The following is a 24938-nucleotide window of genomic DNA, read 5'->3' on the forward strand; positions in this document are numbered from 1 at the left end:
AGTTCCACTGTCCTTGCCTTTGGGACTTGGGCTGCAGAGCTCAGGAGCCAGAACTTCAGCAATGAGCAGCATCTTGAGATTTGGATGCTATTTTGTAGAGGGTGTTAGTATAGCAGGTCACTGTTCTCCCAAGGTTACTAATAACCTGATCCTTTATGTAATAAACTATAATATGTGAATTACTATTACATATTTATATGGGGATATAAAATCATCTTGTATTTCTTTTAGCACGGGCAATTTCTTTCTCAGACTTTGTGTACCATCTCCCTGCTGTGTCCTAATGTAAATAGAGATTTTTAGATAGTCCTGCCATTCTGGACTTCTGCAGCCTTCACAATGCATTTCCTAATCTCTTCCTCACTTCACTCCATACCAGGTTCAATTCAGTTCCATGTTCAGAAGTAGATTTCTGCTTTCCTATACTACCTGTTGCCCTCTCTGTTGAAACCCACCCTACTGTAATAGTGTCCTTCATTACATTTGACACTGCACTAATGACACTAGCTCAATACACACTTGTTAACTAGCAGAACGAAAAGAAGCCTTGCTGGTTGTTTTTATCTAAAGTTCTTATTAACATTTTATTTTTCTGTTGCCTTTTTCCATTCTTTTCAACTAAAAACAAAGTAAACAAGTAAACTTCAAAAATAGAACAGGAAGAATTTTAACATGTATTTTTTGATACTTTATCTGATTCCAAAAAAAGTATTTTTAGAATCGTATGTATGAAAGCCTAGTGGCCAAAATCCTCGCCTTGCCCGCAAGCCAAGATCCTGTATAGGTGCCAGTTCTTTTTTTTTTTTTTAAGGATTTATTTACTTTATTGGAAAGGCAGATGTACAGAGAGGAGGAGAGACAGAGAGGAAGATATTCTGTCCATTGATTCACTCCCCAAGTGGCCATAATGGCCAGTGCTAAGCCAACCCCAAGCCAGGAGCCAGGACACTCTTTTGGGTCTCCCACAAGGGTACAGGGTCCCAAGGCTTTGGGCCGTCCTCGACTACTTTCCCAGGCCACAAGCAGGGAGCTGGATGGGAAGCAGGGCTGCCAGGATTAGAACCAGTGCCCATATGGGATCCCAGCATGTTCAAGGCAAGGATCTTAACCATTACGCTATCATGCTGGGCCCAGGGCATGACTTCAGTTCAGTGCAGCTCCAGCTGTTGTGGCCACTTGGGGAGTGAATCATCAGACAGAAGATCTTCCTCTCTGTCTATCCTCCTCTCTGTATATCTGACTTTCCAATGAAAATAAGTAAAATCTTAAAAAGAAAGAAGAATGGAACTTGCATTATTTTTAACATATTGTTTACCCAATACTATGTCAATTAATTCCATAATGTTGTATAATGATACTGAGGCCTTGTTGGGGCTTTTAACTGACTGGATCTTTACTCTGTTAGACCTATCTTCAGACCATAGAAGGTCTCCCCAAGAGGCCACTGAACTTATCTGGACAATAAGACGCTGAACTTTATGCTAGGCATGTGTTTGCAAGCAATGAATCTCAACTGAACTTGAACTATGGTTATGCAACAAGGTGGAGGAATCCACCATGGGGGGAGGGGTATGGGAGGGGTGGGGGGGATCCCCAGCGCCTATAAAACTGTACTACATAATATAATGTAAGCAACAATAAAAAAAAAAAAACATTACTAAGACACCCAGAAAAAAAAAAAAAAAGAAAGAAGAATTGTGTGTATGCACATATGTATTTTGAGAGACAGAGGTCTTCCATCCACTGACTCACAGACCAAATGCCCATAACAGTCGAGGCTGAGCCAGGCCAGGCCGAGCTGGGAACTAGATCCGGGTGTTTCTCATTGGTGGCAGCAACACAATTACTTGGACTGTGCTATCACCTACTGCCTCCCCCGTTACCAGGAAACTGCCAGGACTTGAACCCAGTCACTCCAGCCTGAGATGCAGGTGTCTGTGAAAGGCTACATCAAATGCCTGTCCCATACCGAAGTATTTGGTGTGTGAGTACACGTACAGATTTCAGCAGCCCACAGGCCAGCAGGAAACAGAGAATGGTGATCTTAGAAGACAGAACTTGTCCAGATGCTCCTTTGCATGTAATGAAGTTACGTTCTGATAATCCCACCTTGGGCTGAAATACAAGTTGTGAATTCATCCAATTCACCTAACCTACTTAACAGCACAGTTTAGCCCAGCCTACCTGCAATGTGCTCACTTACTAGCCTAGAGTTCAGTGAAATCATCTAATATAAATCCTGTTTTGTAAGAAAATGTTGAAGAGTTCACGTAGTGATTCAGAAACTGCACCCAATGAGCACATTATAGAATGAATGGTTGAGTACTCATCATTAACTCGCAGTCACTTTTGCATCATCACAGAAAAAAAAAAACATATCACAGGATGTCAAACTTGTATAAGTAGGGGACTATCTGTAGATTTATCCATGTCATAAACTCTTGCACAATTCTTGACACTGAGCAATTCGGTCAACCTTGTCAGTAAAAAAAAAGGGGGGAGGGTTATCTATAAGTTGGGAGACAGAATCAAATTGGTCACTCAGAAGGGGGCAGAAAATCCAGCATGTGGGGGTTTCATAAAGGAACTTGTAAATGATGCCAGTGGACAGCTCCTGCAGCCCCACAAGCACTGCCAGGACACATTTCTGCAGGAAAGATTGTGACCTCAAGCTGGAGAAGGGGCGTCCTGGGGACAAGGCCAGAGTTAATGAGATTGGTGTTACAAAGTCAGCAAAGTGCTTCACAAGTCAGCTTTCCTCTATTATTCCACTCGAGTCAGAAAAAGTTTCAGATGTATAAGAATGGGGATAGATTTTCGGTGTTGAAACCTTGCCTGAAAAGTTTTATTTTTCTGTAAAACTCGGGCAGTGGATACTTCAAAGCTGTAGTTTGGCAAGAGGATGGAGTGCATAATTCTGAGTCTCATTCATGGTTTGAAGGGGTTGGCCTTTGTGTAAGCAGCAGCTCTGGGAGGCATTCAACCTTGCTCTGATTTGCTTCTTAATATCCTTAGAATATGAATTAGCATTTTTTTACTGAGTATTGACATGATTTGGGAAGCAGGAGAGTGGGAGGGAGAATAATAACTCCTTGGTATCCATGTCCTTGCCAAGTCTGTTTAGCTTTTCAGATACCCACGCCTGAAAGACTTCAGTTACTCGGCAGTGTACTCTTCCAAAGAGAGCAAAACAAACCAGAAAGCCATGGCAGAAACAAAGCAACAGTAGCAAGACCTCTACAACTTACAGGACTTCATGAACACTTTCAGAATTTATGTTTCTCAAGTTTATACTAGGTTCTCAGCTCTTCTGAAACACTCAGCCTCTTTTCTTTTTAGCATCCTAAATGTCCCTCTTTGTGTCACAGTGCTCTGAATTCCAAAGGAAATGGCATTACTTGACCTCTCCTTTCACTCCCCAGTAGCAGAGGGTCTAGAACCTGATCTTGCACTGAATGGATCATTTTTAGAGTTTCCCTTGGGCGTATATCAAAGGCAAATTCGCCACTGTCCTGTGCTGGAGAATCAGCAAACACTGCCCTCTGCTGGGGGAATGCTTGGAATGATTTGCTTTTTGTTAATGATGCAAACCTTGTTCTTGCAAGGCTGATTTTAATTGTTTTGGAAGAATAAGCTGTTACTAATGACTTTGTCATAACTGTCTATGTTTTTATTAAAAATATAACACAAAACTATGGGAATGTGTCTCAGCCTTGACCATGTGTATCACACATTGTAGTCTGTAGAGTCAGGTGTCTGAGCACCATGTCTGAGGCACCGACAACACTTGCTGAGAAAATATCTTGATGCATGGGAAATTAGAAGGCATAGGTCACACCATTCTTTTCATAAGCAAATTTGAAATAATTCTAGCAAAAGTTGGGCAAATATTTTGTCTCCTTTGTTCAGAATCTGGTAATATATTCAGATCAGTAATTTCAAAGAACTATAATAAACTATTTTCACCCTTCAGAATTTTATTTATTTCAATTTTAAAAAAAGTATTTGAGGAGGCAAACACTGTCACAGCCAGTTAAGCCACTTTCTGCAGTCACTTTCTGCAGTGTCAGCATGCCATGTGAGTGCCAGTTCAAGACCCAGTTCTTTTCTTTCTGGCCAGCTTCCTCCTCATGCACTCAGGACAGCTGGAAAGGCTGGTGTAAGTCCTTGGGCCCCTGTACTCCAGTGACAGACCTAGGAAAAGCTCCTGACTACTGGCCCAGGCCCAGTCATTGCAGCCATCTGGGGAGTGAACCAATGGATGGAAAATTCTTTCTCTCCCTCTTTTTTTCTCCACTGTTTTGTATAACAATAAAATCTTTCTTTTTTAAAAATGTATTTGAGTGGTAGAGTCAGAGGCAGAGAGCTGTCTTACCTGCTCTTTCACTCCCCATGTGCTCACACTGGCCAGGCCTAGGCCAGGATCTGGGATGAAGCTAGGGCTGGACTAGGCCAGATGCCAGGAAGAGAGAGTGAAGTCCAGGTCACCCATGAAAGAGGCACGAACTCAGCTGCTCGAGCCACTGCTGCTGCTTTGGCAGGAGCTAGAGATTCAGATGTGGGACCTATATATATAAATATATATATATATATATGTATTGTGGTAGGGAAGGAACCCCTATGTCTTATTAGCTGGGCAAAAATGCCCATTCCAATCCTGCATAATTTTAAAGGGTGAATTGTTTGTGTTTAATCATGGAGGCTCACATCAAATTTGATACCTTTGAACCAAAAACTCATCAAAGGGGTACTACCCTAACCAAATGAAACCAGTCTCTCTCTCTATCCACCTGCTTACCTATATGTTTATATATACTCACACATTTGCATGTGGCCCTTTCAGAATGCTGTGTCACATGTGTTTCCTGGATGTGGGCAATGCAGGCTGTCTGACTAGGCTAAGCGCTCAGCCCAGTGTACTGCTCAGCTCACGTGTTTTCTCTGGAACCTGCTTTGCTTACGATCATCTGAAGCTACACAAGTCTCAGCAAGGAGACCATGAGAAGAAAAATCTAACAGTCCGAAATGTTCCCTGGCTTTGCATGAAATCTAAAAGCCTAAACCTCTCACTACTTCCTTTCCGAAACCTTAGATATGGGGAGAATTAGCAGGAGGGTCTAGCCAGGGTGAGTAGCATGTCCAAGCCATCGTTGGCCTGTCAAGGCAACCCTTGCCCCCTCTGCCCCAGCCTCACAAACCAGAGCAGCAGCTGTGTCTTTGATGGACCCTAGGCTGCTTGCTGACCAGCCCTCACCTTGCACTTAAACTGACAGCTGAGTAGAGTAGTACTTGGGCAGGACTATTGACTTTCTCATCCTGGAAGAATTGGCAGGGTGGGGGGCGTCGGGGAGAATGTTTTTCTGAGTGGCCAGCTCTGAACTATACTAACTCACCCTTGTTAATTCTGCCGCAGTGGTTTAACCCATTTGATCCTATTTCCAAAAGGGTCAAGTTTTAACCATCCTTCCCGCCCCCCAGCTGAATTCTCAATGTCAACTTAGTTATTGAACATTCCATCCTAGTCTGATTCATCGTCAGTAAAAAATTGATAGTTGGCTTTCCTCAGATTCTAGTTACCAGTTGTACAGATTCACCCCCACCTCTGGAGATGGGCTTGCAGCGTTTATGTATTGCCTTGGAACTGGACTGGTGCTGATATCCGGGGTTGCTTCTTAATAGTGACTATGCTGTTGCTGCTGCTGCTGCTGATGATGATGATGATGGTGGTGGTGGTGGTGGTGATTTTTTGCTTCTTCACAGTGTTATAACCCTGTGTCCTTAACCTGTCGCCACGTTGTTTGGTTGGTTGGTTTTAATTTCGATTTTCTATGCCACAGGCTAGAAGGCAAATGTTTTTAGACCAGTTGTTGAGTTCCTAACCAGAAGTTTCCCAGGAATCAACACAGTGCAGGAGCCTTCCACATGGCTGGGCTTGAGTAGATCTGACTTAATGTGGTTTGTGTTCTGGGGAGATGTCAATTCCAGGAACTCCAAAATTAGAATCTCCAGAGTTTGGCTGTTTCTTTATTTCATACACAGAGCTGGTCAAATAGGGGAGGGGAGGGTACATTCTCCCCAAATTTGCTACTATTGTCTTTTTTTTGGATAGGGTTAAGCCATGTTTCTGCAAGTTCTCAATTAAAAATAAGACACCCCCACATCTCTAGAGTATTGTCATTAATAAGAGATGGCAAGTTTAGCAAAGGCCTGGGAGATTTTGGCCATTGAGACTAGAGAGGTCAAGTAGTGGAACTTTGGCTCAGCACCTTTCTGAGGCCAACTGCGTAAGAGCTGTTAGTGTTTTCCTGAGTGGTGAGCTACTTCCCAGCTGAGAGCTGTGGATTCTGCATAATTAAGGATTCTCGTGTTAAGAAAGATACCATATGAATGTTGGCAAATTATTTACTCTGCAGATCCACACATTTCAGCCCTCTGTTTCTCCAATTCTATTTAGTAGTTTGGACTCTGGCACATATAAGTTGTTTAACACCAATCTCTATGGTATTTTCAGTTTGTTTTGAAAAGGATGCATCTATCATAATTCCATTCAAGCGTTTTCCCCGCTAAGGTGCTTCTCCAAGATAGGAGGTATTGTCATTTCTATGTAAACAAAGCAGGATGCCACACATACTTGTTTAATGAGGAGCTGTCAGGGTATCACTACACGGGCTTTGTAAAGAAGAGTCTACACAGATAAAGGGTAACCCTCAGGATAGTATAATTCAGACAGAGCTTGAAATCATAATCGTCCTACTTGAACTGAAATAACAGTGGCAGAGCAAGCATTAGTGAGGCGTAAGAAGGAGACTCAGGCTGACAGCTCATTCGTGAATGAATGCTCAAGTGGATCAACCACTCCTTGTAGGGCAGGAGGCAGCCTGCTGGTTCACGTGTATGTATCATATTGGTGTGGCCCCGAGCAGGATCCTCCCTCCCTGTCTTAGGCTGAAAACTGAGGCAGACAGGCGATGCCATTTCTCCTAGGATAGAAGAAGGCAGCCAGCGAACTCCTTATCCCGAAAGTTTGTTGGAGAAACTGCTATGTGTAATCCAGCTGTATACTCCTGGTGATTAAAGAAAACAATTGCTCTTTGCAAACTCATTATAGATTTACAATTCTTTAAGTTTCCATCAGGTTTCCACAGAAACAAAGAGTTGCAAACAATAGTTGAGAATGCGCAAACCACCGAGTAAGTGGATTTTAATTGTCCCTGCATGGGAAATTATTCAGGTAACCAGCCACATCAAAGACTATTAAACTTTTTAATTGCTCAGGTAGAAAGATGGAAAGTGTCATCATTATCTAACATAAGAAGGATCTGCATTAGACAATGCTACTTGAATTCTGAGCTAGAATAACATACTCAAGGATGCTACTAACTGAAGTGCCATTTAGTACTCAAAAGTAATCATATGCTTTAATTATTCATGGGGAACAATGCATGAATTCATAATGCTAATTATGGTTTCAAAATGTCTTATGCTATGGCTTACTTACAGAGGAGGATCAACTAACGCAAAACCAAAGTATAAATATTTGCAGCCATCATAAATAGCATGTGCCTGCACTTTAGTTGTATGTTACTGTGGTCTCAGGGGCGGAAACATGTGTTTCCTCTGTGCTTTGCAATGTTCTTGGAGGATTTAGTACAGTGTTTCATGTTTCCTAAGCATTCAGGGTTACAATTGATTTTAAATAAGGCTTGGTGTTAGTATATTCATTTATTTACTAACTATGCATTGTACAGACTTGAGCAATGTGCTAGAGACACTGAGTTGAATAAGAGGCTATGGATCCTTCTGAAACTCCCAGTCTTATATGATGAAATAGATGAGGCAGGCAAATTTGAATAGATTTACAGTTCCTTAAGCTCTTTAGCATATGGATTTATGTTGAATATTTAATAACAGATTAATGCTACATTATTATTAGAGAAGATTCAGGAAAAATAAAAACATAACTCTATTTGGATTAATGAAGCTTCTCAGCATTGATTCTCGGTATCATTGCATTGCTTGGGGGTTACTCTTTTTTTTGTCATAATATTTATTCCCCTCTTGGAAAATACAGAGAAACTAAAAAATAATCATCCTGAAACATACCTCTATCAATTAGGCCATTTAAATATAAAACTTTTATGTAGTCATGCCTTTTGCCCATCTGAGTAAAACATGTGTCTTGATGTAATTATGTAGCATTTTGCATTACGCTGTTGTCATAAGCATGTCTCTGTGTCATGAAATATTTTTCACAAGCACTGTCATTTGTTGACAGCGTGGTATTTTATTGTTATCAAAGCATCTTTATGTATCGAGTCACTCTTCCATCAGACATTGAAGTGGCGCTGTGGCCACACGTGCTAAATGCCCTGGCCTTTGCTTGGGTTTCTGACCACCTCTTCCTGACTGATTTCTAGAATTGGAATGACTGGGTCAATTTTACACCTTTTGGAAGGTTCTAAATACAAGACAACAAATTATTTCCTGAAACAACTGAAATATCGGTTCTTCCAGCAGCAATGACTGACCCTCACGTGCTTGCCAAGCATTTAGTAGTATAATCTGTTTTTCTTTGCGAAGTTGCCATGTGGAAAATGATAGTCATTCTTCCTTTATTCTTTCTTTAGCTTCTTTTTTTGAATTTGGTACTATTTTTCATTTACTTGTAGCTGTTTATACTTTTGATATTTTGTGTTCCATGAATTATCTATTGAAATTTTATATCCTTTTTTTCCCCCTTGGGATGCACTTACAATTCTAGTCTAATTGCAGTCAGTCCTGGTCCTAGCCGGCTGCTTCTTGTTGTCAGTAAGTTTACTCTTTGTGGGTCTCCGCGTTTTGTTTTGTTTTTGGATGATGAGCATATCTTCTTGCATTCTATAAGCATGCCACATAATATTCTTTTTTTAAAATTTTATTTAAAAATTTTTTTTAATTGGAAAGGCAGATGTACAGAGAGGAGAGACAGAGAGGAAGATCTTCTGTCCTCCCCTGCTGGACAACTACTTCCCCTGGAAAGCGTGAGTCGGGATGGGGGCAGATCAGACTAGGCAGGGCTATACACCTGTGGGCCTCATGTGAGCTAGCTGAGGGAAGGGCCACGGTGGGCTGACTGTTCCGACTGGTGCAAACAAGAACTAGAGTGGGTTGAGGGTTGGTTGGGCTTAGCCGCAGCATTAGCTGGCAGAGGCTGGCACTCAGAGCTAATTCTGTCAAGTCAAATGCCAGAACCACCTGGAGAGTGTACAATCTGGGAGTGGGTGTGGCCTAGAAGGGAAATAATGGGCACCTCCCTCAGGGTTACCACCCCCACTGGACAGCATGAAAACCAGGACAGGGGCTGGTGTCGCTAGACAGAAAGGCACCTGCCAGTAGGTGTATGGGTTGGATAGTAGATTGGTTGGGTTGAACTAGGCTTCAATGCCCATTGACATGTGCAAGAGCTAAATGGGATGTGGGACAGACTGGACAAGCCTGCGGTACATACTGGCAAGCATGGGAACCAGGGTAGGGGCAGAACTGGTGGGGGTTATGGGGATCCGCCCCAACTAGGCTGCAGCTCCAACTGGTTTGCTTGAGGACCAAGTATGAAGTGGGTAGGATTGAGCTGGACTACAATACCCGTTGGTTCAAGAGGAAGACAGGGCTGGAAACAGAATGGACCCAGCAATAGCAACGACCAGCATGTGCATAAGCTGATTGGTGTGATGGGTGGTGTTGGAGTCTGTACTAGCAAACTCATGCAATAATCAGATCTGGGATCATCTCAGATGAAGTTTCTTTAGAGATCCCTCCAACTGAACTTCTGATCTTAGAACCCCAACCATCAAGAGACTGTCAGCCAGTGGACTCTGAATAGGTTTCATTGCAATTGGAACGGCGAGATTGGTAGCAATCCAGAGGAACTATCAAAACTGTTTGAGCAGGACCCTCAGAGCGTGCCTCCCGTTGGGGATCAGGGATGGGTGGGAGGCTGGATGGGGCTTTTCCCTTTGTTACTCCCTTAACCCCAGATGCAGGGGAAAATGATAGTATTAGTGTGGAAACAATGGTATTACCCACTTTCATCCTGTAGCCCAAAAAATGATTTAAAAAAAAAAAAGAGAGAGGAAGATCTTCTGTCCGATGGTCCCAAGCAGCCGCAATGGCTGGAGCTGAGCCAATCTGAAGCCAGGAGACTCTTCGGGTCTCCCACGTGGGTGCAGGGTCCCAATGCTTTGGGCCATCCTTGACTGCTTTCCCAGGTCACAAGCAGGGATCTGGATGAGATCTCTTATGGGATACTTGTGCATTCAAGGCAAGGACTTTAACTGGTATGCTATCATGCCAGGCCTGTCACATAATATTCTAACATCAAAACTTTTGTTTTTATTTGTTTATTGAGGAGTACAGAGGGCCAGGGAGGACACAGAGAAAGGCACCTGTTTGTTAGTTCACTTCTTCAGTGGCACATGGAGGGGCTGAAGCCAGGACCCAAGAATCTAATTCAGGTCTCCAGGATGGGTGACAAAGACATAATTATCTGAACCAGCTCTGCTGCCTTCCGTGGTCTGTGTTAACAGGGAACTATACTTACGAGTCCACAGTAAAAGCCAAGTTCTCCTGTATGCAACATAGGCATCTTAACCTAGACCAACCACTTGCCCAGAATTTCTTTTTCCTAGTTCTCATGCGTAGTATATATTGGAGAAACAGAGAAAGCCTCTCTGGCATAATCTGATTGTATTTACTACTTTCTAGCACTCTAGTAAGAAGACTGTCCAGTTCTTCAGTCTGGGCTGGCCTTGTAACTTATCATAGCCAGTAGAACAAGGTAAAAATGATGGTTTTCTAGCTCTCTCTTAGGTCTCAAAGGTCTAGCACACTTTTGTCACTCTGTTTTTCTTTAATTTTCTTCTTTCCTTCCTTCTTTCCCTCTTTTGAAATTCCTTAAGACAAAGAGAGAGAGATCTTTTATCTATTAATTAATCTTCAAATGACTGCAACAGCTAGAGGATGGCCCAGACCAAAGCCAGGAATCCAGAATTCAACCCAGATCTCCCATATGGTGGCAAGGACGGCCTACTTGAGCCAGCACCAGATAATGCTCAGGGTGTACACTAACAAGAAAATGGAATCCAGCCAGGACTTGAATCCAGGCACTCTGATACTGGATTTAGTCTCATATGGATTTGAGTTCTGGCTGCTCCACTAAAGCAGTGAAGGATGGCTCAAGCACTTGAGCCTTTGTATCCACATGGGAGACCCAGAAGAAGGTCCTAGCTCCCAGCTTCAGATCAGCTCAGCTTGGCCACTACAGCAATTTGGGGAGTGATCCAGAGAAGAGAAGGCCTCTCCTCTCTCTGTATACCCAGCCTTTCAGATTAAAAAAAAAAAAAAAAACTTTAAAATATATATAGGGGCCCAGTGCAGTAGCCTAGTGGCTAAAGTCCTCACTTTGCATCCTCCAGGATCCCATCTGGGCGCCATTTCTGTTCCTGGCTGCTCCACTTCCCATCCAGCTCCCTGCTTGTGGCCTGGGAAAGCAGTCAAGGATGGACCAAAGACCTGCCCCCTTGTGGGAGACCCAAAAGAAGATCTGACTCCTGGCTTCAGATCAGTTCAGCTCTGACCATTGTAGCCACTTGGGAAGTGAATCAGTGGATGGAAGGTCTTTCTCTCTGTATTTCCTTCTTTCTGTAAAATCCAACTTTCCAATGAAAATAAATAAATCATTAAAATACGTATTTATAAATACATATTTCTTTTAGTTCTTATGCATAGTGAATCGTGTGAATATGTGATACCTAAAAATTCCAAAGCTGATCAGAAAAATAAATGAACATAAAATAAATCACAATACGTTTATTTATATATACTTACCAATTATGTAAAAACTAATCTCTAGGTATAAAAGCTAGATCATATTTTTCTCACCATAGTGAGTGTAATGTATCAGTTAGCTGTCTCTACCTACTAACTCTCCCCAGAGCTCATTGTCTTCAAACAGCAAGAATCTATCATCGCTCCCTAGTCTAGAGGCCGGCTGGACAGTTCCTTTATCCCTGTTGGGGTCATGTGCATGTCTGTGGTCAGTTTTGCTGATTGTGGTTGTGCTTTGTCACCTGTAGGGAGGCCAGTTGGCTGCGTGCTGGCCTAGGACACTCTTGAACTTAGCTGTCCTTCTTGTCCTCTCCTCCAGCAGGCTAGCCTGGGCCTGGCAGGGGGTGGGCATTTAGCACAGCAATTGCAATGCCCCTTGGAGTGTCCACATGCCCTGTTACTGTGCCAAGATTCCAGTTCTGGCTCCTTTTCCAGTTTCAGTGTCTTGTTCACGCACACTCAGAGAGGTGGCTGTGATGGCTCAGGTGAGTGGGTCCCTGCCGCCCACCTGGGAGACCTGGGCTAAATTCCTGCTTCCTGGCTTTGGTCTAGCCCAGCCTCCAGCTGCTGCAGGCATTTGAGGAGTACACTATTGGATAGAAGATCACTCTGTTTCTATTTGTTTGTTTACAAGTAAATAAACAAAAAAATATGTAAAGAATGAAGAGTGAGCAGAAGCATGCTAGACCTCTTGGTACCTAAACTCAGGACTGGCCAGTTATCACCCGTGCCTCATCCTTTTCTTTTCTTTTCTTTTCTCTTCTTTTCTTTTCTTTTCTTTTCTTTTCTTTTCTTTTCTTTTCTTTTCTTTTCTTTTCTTTTCTTTTCTTTCCTTTCCTTTTTTTTTCTCTAAAGATTTATTTATTGTTATTGGAAAGGCATATTTACAGAGAGGAGAGACAGAGAGAAAGATCTTCCATCCACTGGTTCATCCCCCAAGTGGCTGCAACAGCCAGAGCTGAGCTGATCTGAAGTCAGAAGCCAGGAGCTGGGAGCTTCTTCTAGGTGTCCCACGCGGGTACAGGGTCCCAAAGCTTTGGGCCATCCTCTACTGCTTTCCCAGGCCACAAGCAGGGAGCTGGATGGGAAGTGGAGCAGCCAAGAGGAACAGGCAGACACAACCTGACACTCACATAGGATCCCGGCATATCCAAGGTGAGGATTTAGCCCCTGAGCCATTGGGCCAGGCACCCTGTCTCATTTTGTTGAGGTCAATTCCATGAAGGGCTAGAAATGCAAAGGACAACTGGAGCAGTAGTATAATCAGACTATGCCAGAGAGGCTTTCTTTCATCAAAAGTTTTCAAATGGGTTTAAAGTTGTCATAATTTTCTAGAGAGATTTTGAATCAGTGCATATGAATGAATGTTCCCTAATGAGTGCCAGGAGAGGAGGTGGATGGCCTCAGCAGTATCTAGTAGTTAAACCAACAGGATATGCACATCCCACACCAGAATGCCTGGGTTTGAACCCAGCTCTGTTTCTGGTTCCTGCTCTCCCTGGGGCACACTTTTGGAGGTAGTGATTGACTTCAAGTAATTGGGTCCCTGCTTCCCAAATGGGAGACCCAAAATGAATTCCTGGCTTTTGACTTTGGCTTGGCTCAGCCTAGCTGTTTTGGACATCTTGGGTGTGAACCGGCAGACAGAAGCTTGCTCTTTCTTTCTCTCTCATTTTGTGCCACTTAAACTTTAAAAATTAAAACATTTTAAAATACATTTTTTTAAAAAGAATAGGTTTGATGCTTGACATGCCTAAATGCAGTTCTTGATTTAGACTTTTGTCATGATAATCTGAAACCAATTTGAAAAAGAATCCTCATTCACACAAGTAAACATTAGAAAGTCTTGGAATAGGGTGGTGATTGTGACACAGTGGATTAAGCCTATAGCAGAAAGCCTAGGATAGAGTCCTGCCTCCACTTGCAGTCCAACTTCCTGCTAATGTGTATCCTGGGGAGGAAGCAGATATTGGCTAAAATACTGGGGTCTGTCTGGCTCACCTGGAAAATCCAGCTGCAGTTCCTGGTTAGGGAGTGAATCAGCCAATGGAAGAAGTGTTTCTCTCTGTTGTTCTGCCTTTCAAATAAGTGACAACGACTAAATAAGCCTAAAAAAGAGAGACAGACACAGAGGGAGCTCCTGTGTGCTGGCTCATTCCCCTAGGATAATGCCTCGGAGCTGGGGTTACTTCACTCAACCCAGGTCTCCCTTGTGTGTGACAGAAACCCTACCACGTGAGCCAGGCCATTGTCTCCTAGGATCTACATTAGCAGGAAATTGGAATTGCCAGCCAGAGCCAAAAATCAAACCTTGTGGTTTGTGCACACAGTGGGATGGGAACATCTTAATTTGCATCTTAACCACGAGCTGAAGGCCTCCCCCAGAAAGTCTCGTACTTCAGCTAAGGGTGGGTTGTCTCAGGCTGGAAGTTCTGTTCCACACAATCCTTCCTGGCTTTGGTCTTCATGTTCCCCTAAGTCACAGGTGAGGAAACTTTTTTTTTTTTTCCTGTTAAGGGCCATTTGGATATTTATTACATCATTTGTAGGCCATAGAAAATGATTGCCTTAAAAATGAGAAAAGCATCACCTGTGGTTGCCCCAACCCCAGGATGAGTTTTCATGTACTAGTTTTGATGTTGATCCCAAGATATAAATCTTAAATTTCAACATGGAATCTGTTAGTATATTCTTTCAATTAATTAATTAATTAATTAAAACACACACACATACTTTTTAAGTATTTACAAAAGAAGAACCACTTCATCTTCTAAATTATACGTAATGCTATTGGAACTGGTTTCTTTGGCGTAAAGCCTTCTTTAATACATTTCATTCTTTGTCATGTTTGTAAAGGTAATGTTGCAATCTTGGCATGGGCTAAGTTGAAATGTTTTGATGGTCAATACATTTTCCTTGTTTTAATGACTTTTAAAAATCATGATAAGTGGGCCCAGTGGCGTGGCCTAGTGGCTAAAGTCCTCGCCTTGAATGTGCCGGGATCCCATATGGGCACCGGTTCTATCCTGGCAGCCCTGCTTCCCATCCAGCTCCCTGCTTGTGGCCTGGGAAAGCAGTGGAGGACGGCCCAAAGCCTTGGGACCCTGCACCCGCGTGGGAGACCTGGAAGAGGTTCTGGGTTCCCAGCTTCGGATAAGTACCAGCTGTTGTGCTCACTTGGGGAGTGAATCACTGGACGGAAGATCTTCCTCTCTGTCTCTCCTCCTCTCTGTATATCTGACTTTGTAATAAAAATAAATAAATCTTTTTTTTTAAATCATGGTAAGTAAAAAAAAAAAAAAAGGAAAGGAAAGGAAAAAAATCTTGGTAACTAGCATACAACATAAAATTCAGCATTTTGGCCATTGTTTTAGGGTTCTGGCATTGAATGACTGTCACCACTATCTATCTCCAGAACTTTGTCCTAAACTCTACTCATTAAAGGTCAACTCCACATTTCTACTGTGACTTCCTTTTGGAGGACAGAGATGACTATATTAAGCTGTGTTTTCTCTATGTGAATGGGCACATAATTGCCTTAGAAATAGGAGGAAAAAGGATGTTTGCTAATACAAAGGCAAATGCAGAACCTACCAACAAAGGTATGTAATTTATAAAATAGCTGAGTGGGCAGAATTCTGATCTTCAGTTGCCCCAGGCACTTCATTGCGCTTCTATAATAATTTTCCATGGGCAGGTAGTTGTACTGATAGGAATCAGGTCTGCACATAACGAGTGAGCTTAATTATACATAAGTGCATCCCTGATGTGAGGGTTTACGTTCTTTTTACATATGCTTTCTGATTTACAAAAGCTGAGGCAATGAATTCTAACTGATCTCAATAAGGCAGCTCAGAAACTGTTACCCTTTTCCAAAAAAACCCATGTTTTTGCCTCCCTCTCTCCCTCCCTCTCTCTCTCTCTCTCTGGGGAATTGTTTTTTTTCTATGGTGATTCCACAGCCTTAGGTGGTCAGACAAATACAAAAAGAAAAGGTTGATTAAAAGTTTTAGGTGTATGGAGCAAAATTAGCTGATTTCCTGTTGAGAATATTTCTTTACATCCTTAAGACATTTATTCTTCTTTAAAACAATATATTTTTATTGGAAAAGCGGATTTATAGAAAGGAGATACAGAGAAAAATATCTTGGTCTGCTGGTTCACTCCCCAAGTGGCCACTGTGACCAGAGCTGAGCCAATACAAAGCCAGCCTTCTTCCAGGAGCTTCTTCCAGGTCTCCTGCTCAGGGTCAGAGTCCCAAAGCCTAGGGCCATCCTCCACTGCTTTCCTAGGCTACAAGCAGGGAGCTGGATGGGAAGTGGAGGAACTGGGACATGAACCGGCACCTATATTAGATCCTAGTGGATGCAAGGTGAGGATTTAGCCATTAACTATTGCAACAGGCCTATTCTATCATTTGAGCTCCAACTAATAAATACCAAGGTAGCCAAAGCATATAAAATAAAAATAATAAAATCAAAATGTTAAATGTGGGCCCAGCACAATAGTCTAGTGGCTAAATCCTCACCTTGCTTCTGCCGGGATCCCACATGGGCACCTGAGGACCCTGTACCCGCATGGGAGACCTGGAAGGGGCTCCCGACTCCTGGCTTTGTATCAGCTCAGCTCTGGCCATTGTAGCTGCTTGAGAAGTGAACCAGAGGATGGAAGACCTTTCTGTCTCTCCTCTGTAAATCTGCCTTTCCAACAAAAATAAATAAATCTTTTAAAAAATGTTAATACATGCTAATTTTATTATTGTATTGTATTATTGCATTTATCCTGTGGCATTAGAATCAAGTTCTCAATTTAAACATGACAAACAGAAACTTAGATTCTTAACTTGCCCTGGGCTCCCAGCTATGCGTGACAGATTGAGAAATCAAACCCAGGCAGTCTCAAGTCCTCCCTTTTAGCTTCCCTAGTCCATCCAGGCTCAATAGTGGGGTACCCCGGAAGAGACCCAGAGTCCAATCAGACCTTCCCACCAAATCACCACTGCATGGCGGAGGTGAGGTCAGACCCTGGGTCTGGGGGCAGAGGCAGAAGTCACGTCTTCCTGGACCCTGGGTTAGGAGAGGGAGCCAGGGCCATTCCAGGCACATTTCCAAAGGAGGCCGGTCCTTCTTTGCATTCTCTGGTTGTGTGGCCTGGGCCTGGGCCCCAAAATCACTGCATCCTTGTTTGAACTGCTCTGGCGAGAAGAGACCGTTTCTCAGAACTCAGCTCCTCGGAGTTATGTGTTCCTGGCCACATCTCAGGGGGAATTCTTCTCCCCCAGGTGGGTTTCAGCTGGTTGTTGGCAAAGTGCTGGCTTATATGAATGAACACAGGAATGTGGCTTCTTTTGGCTTTGCTAAAATAATTTTTCCTGCCAAAGGATTCCCCAGGTAAGAGACATTTTTGGACAGGGTGGTGGATCAAAGGATTCTGCCAGAAATTGAGGAGGCTCAGCCACCTGTGTTGTAGGGGTGATCGTGGCAATGCGGGAACCCTTGGGGATCTCAGGCTAACTCCTGAGTCACTCAGTCTCTGGTCTTCTTGGCACACCAGCAAGGCCAGGCTGCTCTCCAGACCTGAGCCCTGGTGTGCTGCTCAGAGTACAGCTCTTCACACATATCTTAAAACGAGTAGAGGTGGCATTTCCTGGCAAGAGGCCTAACCCCAAGAATGTGTTTTGCAGAAAGCTTGCACAATATTGAATTCACGTGCGGGAGCAAGCATTTTCTGTCTGCAGGTGGTGGCTTGGGTGAATCATTTTGTGGCTCCGGGGCCCTGTGCCCTTCTTGGATCAAGAGATAAAGCTCAATGTGTGGGCTCATTCAAGCTCCCCGGCGTATTTCCTAAAGAGGTTGGCAGTATTCACTGTGTTGCATTTGAATAATTACAGATAGGGGCACAGCAGGTTAATGGTGCTCTAATGGTGCTGGCATCCCAAAAGGGCATCAGCTTGAGTTTCTAGCAGCTCCACTTCTGATCAAGCTCCCTGCTAATGTGCCTCTGAAAACAGCAAAAGATGTCCAAGTGCTTGGACCACTGCCACCCACAAGGGGAGAACTGGATGGAGTTTTAGGCTCATGCTTTGGCCTGGCCTAGCCCTGGCCATTAACAATACATTTGAAGAGTGAACCAGTGGATAGAAGATCTCTCTCTCATTCTCTCTTTAACTCTGCATTTCAAATAAATCTTTAAAAAATAACTGTAGATCACAGAAAACTAAATTTCTGATGATTTTCCATACTGAAGCATAGTCTTTATCTCAAAACTATTTCACAGTAATTGTGCCAGCATAAAATAGCAGCATTGAAGTCTGGTGCGGTAGCCCAGTGGCTTAAATCCTCACCTTGCATGTGCCAGGTCCCATATGAGCACGGGTTTAAACTTGGCGGCCCTGCTTCCCATCCAGCTCCCTGCTTGTGGCCTGGGAAAGAGGTTGAGGACAGCCCAAAGCCTTGGGACACTGTTCACATGTGGGAGACCCAGAAGAGGGTCTGAGCTCCTGGCTTCAGATTGGCTCAGCTCTGGCCATTGTGGCCACTTGGGGAGTGAATCAGTGGACAGAAGATCTTCCTCTCTGTCTTTCCTCCTCCTCTCTGTATATCTGACTTTCCAGTAAAAAATAAATAAATCTTTTAAAAGACAAAAATAAAATAGCACCATTGGATAATAGGGCCACTTTGCAGTTGAGTCAAAGGAAAGATTTATCATGATATGTTTACCATTATGTCAAAAATGTGGAAGACCATGATTAGGCCTAATGTCTAAGAAAATACCACGTGGATTCTGCAGCGACCTCATCGCGCTTGGAGTGGCGAGACTGGCAGCAATTCAGAACTGGTGAACTGTCAAAACCACTTGAGCATGCCCCACATCGGGGACCTGGGGTGGGTGGGAGGCTGGGTGGGGCTTCTCCATTTATCTCCCCCTTTACCCAGATACAGGAAAAAGAAAATGTGGAAATAGTCTTACCCACTTTCCTGTAGCCCTTCAACCTTTGTGACCTAATTAACTATGTAAAGACTGTCAAAAATAAAGAAAAAAAATAGGGGGAAAAAAAAGAGAAAAACCAGAAAATACCACATGAGGCTGTGACTGGAAATGTTTTTTCACTCCCCAACACACTCTTCTTACACTGACTATCAAAACCATACCCAGTCAATATCCTTAGACTGCCCGGAAAACCAGCCCAGAGCCACCTCCCAGACCACCATGATGGAGAGGCGTTTTCAGATTAAGCCAATTCAAAGGTGGCCTTAATTGATTTACTTTCATTTTCTTTCCTTTATTTCATCTTAATGACAGCCCCTTGGAGCCAGTGACTATTTGGAACTATCAAAGAATTTCGATACAGTATTTTTACGAAACATTCCACAGTTTACATTGGCAAAAAGGACTCAAGCTCGGAGATTTATAACTCTAATCGATAACTTGTATGATTTCAAGGTAAGGGTGTGGTACATGTCTTTTTCTTAAGACTGAACGTTTTGGGTGGTGGAGCCAGATTGTCTGAGCCAGAACCCTGGTCTCCCACTTTGTTCACCTCTCTGGCCTTCGATCTCTACCTGTGTGTACTGGGAGAGTCAGGGTTTCCTGCTGACGATGGCTATGTGGGCTGAGAAGCCTAATCCATGTGAGACAGTCTCAGCTCTGTTAGACACAAGCCGAGTGCAGCGTCAGGACTGTTAGCAGTAACAGCCATTACCAGCAGTGTAAAACTCGATTTATAAGATCCTCTTAAGGTTTCCACCATTACACCCCACAAATTGTGTGCTCCAACTGTAACAATGTGAAGCACAATGCCTTGCCCAGACCATGTCCAGTAAGACTAAATGATTGGACTGTTAGAGTAATGAATGCTGCAGGAGGACCCTCCTCAATGTTAGAGCTCTCTCTTCCAGAAACCACAGTCACTAGCATTGCACCATCTTGTCCAACTTTTAAAACTCCGTGGATTTCAGCATGTATGGCAAAGCCACTGCCCCTTCATCAAGGGCAGGACAACTTAGTGGGTAAGGAGCATGGAGTAGGCTGTCTGTCCTGAAGGCTGACTTCATCTCCCAGAGACAGTGGAGATATTGATCATGTTTATAGATTGCTGTGAAGACTAAGTTTGTATGGAAAGCATTAAAAGCATTAAGGCGAGCACCAGGAATAGTATACATATGTTGGTAAATACTTATTTGTGATAAAAGTACCAGTACTGGTTCATCTGTACTTTTCCATTTCTTAGTTAAAAAAAACAATCCAGCAGTAATGGTGGGGGTGGGGGAACCCACTCTCCTGACACTGGCCTTAACTCAGTCATACATTTGCAAGATTATCTTCTTTAAAATAGAGTTGAAATTATGAAATTATCATACTTTGAGAACCTAGCAGCATTCAACACATTATTCTAGAATGTATTCACAGAAACTTGTGAAATAAGGATACTCCCAGCTAATGAAAATAGTGTCATCTGTGATTAAAAGAATTGTTGCTGAGGAAGGAGAAGGCCATTTGGATGTTAAAAAGCTAGTGCCAACTGCTGACACATTATTTTAAAAATAATGGAGTGTTTATTTCAAGAATGGATTTCAAAAGGGGAGCTTGTAAATCCTGCCAACAAGTTTAGGACTCTTACTCTGCCCAGAAGAAAATGTTTTGTGTTTAAACCAGAGGACATTAAAAAGGCACAGAGGGTAGAAAAGCTGTTTCAGTATGTGATCCCACACATATGCACACTCTAGTCCCCACATGACCAGGGAGTGTTAAGGTGATCCTGAGCCCTTCTGAAGCATGACCTGGCAGCATGCTGCTGTAGATGTTGGATCTGACACCTAGAGGTGTGATTAGAGTGGCAGTGCACTAGTTTGTCCACCCAGCCAAGGGGAACCCCCTTTTACAGGGCCTGCAAGAGAAGTCTCCATTGCACTCACAGGCCCCTGGCCAGGAAGTCATCAGGGCAGTGTGGCCATATCGGCCCCCGGAGCTGGGTCGTAAACAGCTGAGACTCTCCTCTTGCTGTTGTATTCTGGAGTGTTCCCAGTTCCCACATCATGGGGCTGGGCAGTGGCTGTTCCAGGTGGCATTTTTCTTCATGTCCTCCAGAGGGCAGGGCACAGATGTCATGTCCTCATAGGGCAAGGGGGTGGACAGCGGAAAGGGGAGGGCTCCTTCCGTTGGAAGCTTTTTATAAGAGCGTCCATTCCCATTGGTGGGGACTCAGTTATGCCCCCTGAAGGCCACTCATCTCAGAACTTCCGGGCTGAGGGTTCAGTTTCACTGTGGATTTTGGAAGGGAAAGCAGTAATGTTTAGAAGGAGAGCTGGGTCCAAAGCCACAAGCCCCAGGCCAGCACCATGAGCCTGAAACTTCCCTACCAAACCTCTGTCCTATAATTGGGTATAAAGCTGCACTGTAGAAATACTGTGAAAAGTTCTGTGCCATTGAAAAGTCTCACTTTAAATAGATAAACTCAGTAAAGAAATATGTCTAACACATTGTAAAAGCAAGATCCAGGATCCCTGATGTGACAGACAGGTATGTATGTATTTTTGTGTGTGAGAGAGAGCTCTGTCTTACCTTTACCTCGGAAGACATAAGGAGTAGTACCATTTACTCACCTCTCTTGATTTCAGGTCCGTATAATTTGCTCTGCGTCAGCTCCCATCACAAGCTTATTTTTGCATCAACATCCTGACAGTGAGTTGGAGCAAAGCAGAATACTGATGGATGATTTGGGGCTGAGCCAGGTAGGCGATATTAACATAATCTCTCTAATATAAAATAGCATCATTGTTTTTGGTTGGACTCATGGCTGCTTTCAGAGGAAGGAAGGCAGCATCTGCTTAACCACCAAGGTGCTGCTTTCTTCTTAAGCCCGGGCAGCAGGCGTTCTTCTGTGGCCACATTTAGAGAATGATGGTGTGAGCATGGACGGGGCCCTAGTGACCAGCAGGCCAGAACTTTATGTGTGTGTGACATGCACGTAGATGTCCGGGCTAGGCATCCAGCGTAGTTATCGGGGTGCCTGGGTTTAACTCCAGCACCTGACTCCAGCTTCCTGCTCAGGCAGTCCCTGAGAAACAGCAGGTGATGGTTCAAGTTTGTGTGTCCCACCAATCCACATGGAAGACCTTGTGGAGACCAACCTGGGCCAGGTTTAGATCAGTTGACACTCTAAGAGATTATTTATGACTCTTAAGTGTAAGAAATCATATATGAAGAAAAGAATTTGTAGAAATTTTTTGAACTATCAATGGGTAGATCTCACCTGCCACCCACCACCCCAGTTGCCTTGTGAGAGCTGTGCTTGGTCCAGGAGTCTTTGTGCTCACAGTGGTTTTGATCAGTGCTGGCTGTGTGCTTGTATTGGGACCAGGACTCAGCAGAGGGGCTCTCCATGTTCACCGGCGAGGAGGAGATCTTCGCATTCCAACGCACAGTGTCTCGGCTCACGGAAATGCAGACGGAGCAGTACTGGAATGAAGGGGACAGGAGCAGGAAGTAGCTGTCACTTTGGCTTGTGTGCAGCTCAGGGTTGCTGATCCGTGTACAGAAAATTCACCTCTGTGAAACCTGCGGGAATCATCTTCTTATTAATGAATACACTTTGTTTCCTGGAACATTTTAATCTAACATTGCTGCCAAGAATATAGTGGGTTAGTAAGTTATAAAGACTTGCTGTTTGTATAGATAGACATTTTGCCTATTTATTTGGCCTTATTTCTATACAATAAAATGAAAATCATTGGGGCCAGGGTTGTGGCATAGTGCCTTAAGCCTCTGCCTGTGAGGCTGGCATCCCAAATGGGTACCTCTTCACATCCTGGCTACTCCACTTCCCATTCAGCTCCCTGCTGATGTGTCTGGGAAAGCAACATAGGATGGCGCAAGTGCTTGGGACCCTGTGCCCATGTGGGAGATCCAGATGAGGCTCCTGGCTTTGGGTCTGATGCGGCCCTAGCCTTTGCAGCCATTTGGGGAATGAACCAGTGGATGGCAGATCTTTCTTCGGCTTTCCCCCCACTTTCTAACTCTGCCTTTCAAATAAATTGGAAAATAATCATAATGAAAATCATCATTTCTGAAGATTGATGTTGGACTAGACACTTTAGTTTCACATTGAACTCCCTGAATCTTGAACACACATATGGTAAATAAAATCAGCTGCATGGGATCAAGTGCTAGAAATATGTTTTATGAGAGGAAAAACAAGAAAACCACATTTCAATTAAAAACAAACAAAAAAATGTTCTGATGTCACCAAAAAACTAAAGGGCATAGCACTTAAAAACATGGATTTATACAACCTCCCAGCCTTCTGACTTCCTTGCCATGGCAAATACATATTTGTATCATGAGAGCACACTTGGTAGGCAGGACCTAATCTCAAGCAGACAAAGGGCTGCCTGGAAAAAAGTCGCAAATCAATGATACCACCAAATAAGTAGCAAGGTTCCAACCTTGGGCAGATCCCCCTCCTGACAGCCAGAGGCAGGGCCCCAAATGGGGACCAAGAGGAGAGCTTTGGGGGGGGGAAAGGTACACCACCAGCCAGGCAGCAGGTCCTGGCACCTGCCAGGTGAGGTGGGTAAACAGCAGGCTCCCTCCACCAATCACAGCGTTTGCTCTTTTTCCAGAATACCACTCCCCCTTGCTGCTGAGCCTGAGGTGAGAGGTACCCCCAGCAAGCAGGAAAGACCCTTAGCAGCTTATTTTAAAGAAAATCTGACTTGGGCCCAGCATAATGGTGCAAATTAGCTAATCCTCTCCCCTGCAAACACTGGCTTTCCATATAAATGCCAGTTTGTGTCCCAGCTGCTCCACTTCCCATCCAGCTCCCTGCTTGTGGCTTGGGAAAGCAATAGCGGAAGGCCCAAAGCCTTGGGACCCTGCACCTGCATGGGAGACCTGGACGAAGCTTGTGGCTCAGGGTCGGCTCAGTTCTGGCCATTGTGCCCTTTTGGAGAGTGAACCAGTGCATGGAAGATCTTTCTCTCTGTTTCTCCCTGTGGATTTCCCTTTCCAGTAAAAAGAAATAAATCTTAATTTGTTTTAAATCTGACTTGTCTTTCATTGAGTTAGCTGACTGTTTTTTTATAAGAGGGTGTTGGTTGAGACTGTTCAGGAAATCTACATTTACTTTCCAAAAATAATTACACAATATGAAATGCACAGAATCCTGTGAAATCAAGGCTTCTGTGGGGACAGGCACAGGTAGGTCAATTTAGATGAGGATTATGGCCGGCAGCCTAAGGGAGCTCTTTGTACTTATTCTGTTAGTTAAGGACCTATCCCCACTAACCTGTTTTGGGCATGAACCTATTTCAGATAAGCAGATTTGGGTCATGCCCAAGACAGAAGAAAAGTCTAAATCAAGGCTTGTTAAAGTTAAACATGGTTGTAAAATGTCTGAAGTGAAATATAGTGGGCCCCAAAGAGATGAACAGAGGGGTGGTGACTTGTCACGACATGCCTGGTCTACAGGTGGGTGTGTATGTGATGTCAGGGTGAAAAGCTAGGCGTGGAGAGCAAGCCCAGGCACCGCTGTTTACAAACAAGGAACTGAGACTTGGCAAAGTAAAGTTACTAGACCAGAGAGTCACAGTTTACAACTGCAGAGTTCACCATGTTTTAGACCACACTGCCTCCTAGTCCATCAAAAAGAGACCGTGTTTAATACTGTTTCCGTGAAGATGAATTTTTTATAATACATAAAAGCTTTTTAAAAATTCTTAGTTTTGATTTTACAATTGTGTAGGTACAGGGTCTCCCCTTTCCTGACCGTTCCTTCCCCTCCCGATTGGCCCCTGTGTTTTACAATAACAGAGTCCTTCAGTTGCAGTCCCAACTCGGCACCCTGCTCTTTCTGTGTGTCAGGACACTGAAGATGAGCCACAGCTGCTGCTCTGCACTCGGTAAGTAGACCACACACCACCTTCTTCCTAAACGCCAGTGTGAACAGGTGGACAGGCAGGGTACTGACAGAGCTCCCGCTGTTGCCAACCCTTGGGGAGTGGATGGAAGATCTGTCTGTCTTTCCTCTCTGTAAATCTGCCTTTCCAATAAAAGCAATCTTTTAAAAACAAACAAAA

The 24938-nt window shown here is 43.8% G+C and overlaps 1 protein-coding gene across 3 annotated transcripts in view; it reads left to right on the forward strand.

The window, feature by feature from the left end:
• AFG1L (AFG1 like ATPase) overlaps positions 1–23246 on the forward strand; it is a 194666-nt gene extending 171420 nt beyond the window's left edge. For 2 of the 3 annotated variants that reach the window (XM_040983866.1, XM_040983863.1), the window contains exons 11-13: positions 19165–19305; positions 21480–21593; positions 22223–23246. In XM_040983866.1, the coding sequence (XP_040839800.1) occupies positions 19165–19305; positions 21480–21593; positions 22223–22351 (384 nt within the window). In that variant the 3' untranslated portion in view covers positions 22352–23246. The remainder of the gene's footprint in view (positions 1–19164; positions 19306–21479; positions 21594–22222) is intronic. The other variant, XM_040983864.1, reaches the window with a different exon arrangement.
• Positions 23247–24938: the final 1692 nt, after the last annotated feature.

Source organism: Ochotona curzoniae, unplaced genomic scaffold, assembly GCF_017591425.1.
Source record: "Ochotona curzoniae isolate NIBS_2020 unplaced genomic scaffold, NIBS_Ocur_1.0 contig_3819, whole genome shotgun sequence".
Lineage (NCBI taxonomy): Eukaryota > Metazoa > Chordata > Mammalia > Lagomorpha > Ochotonidae > Ochotona > Ochotona curzoniae.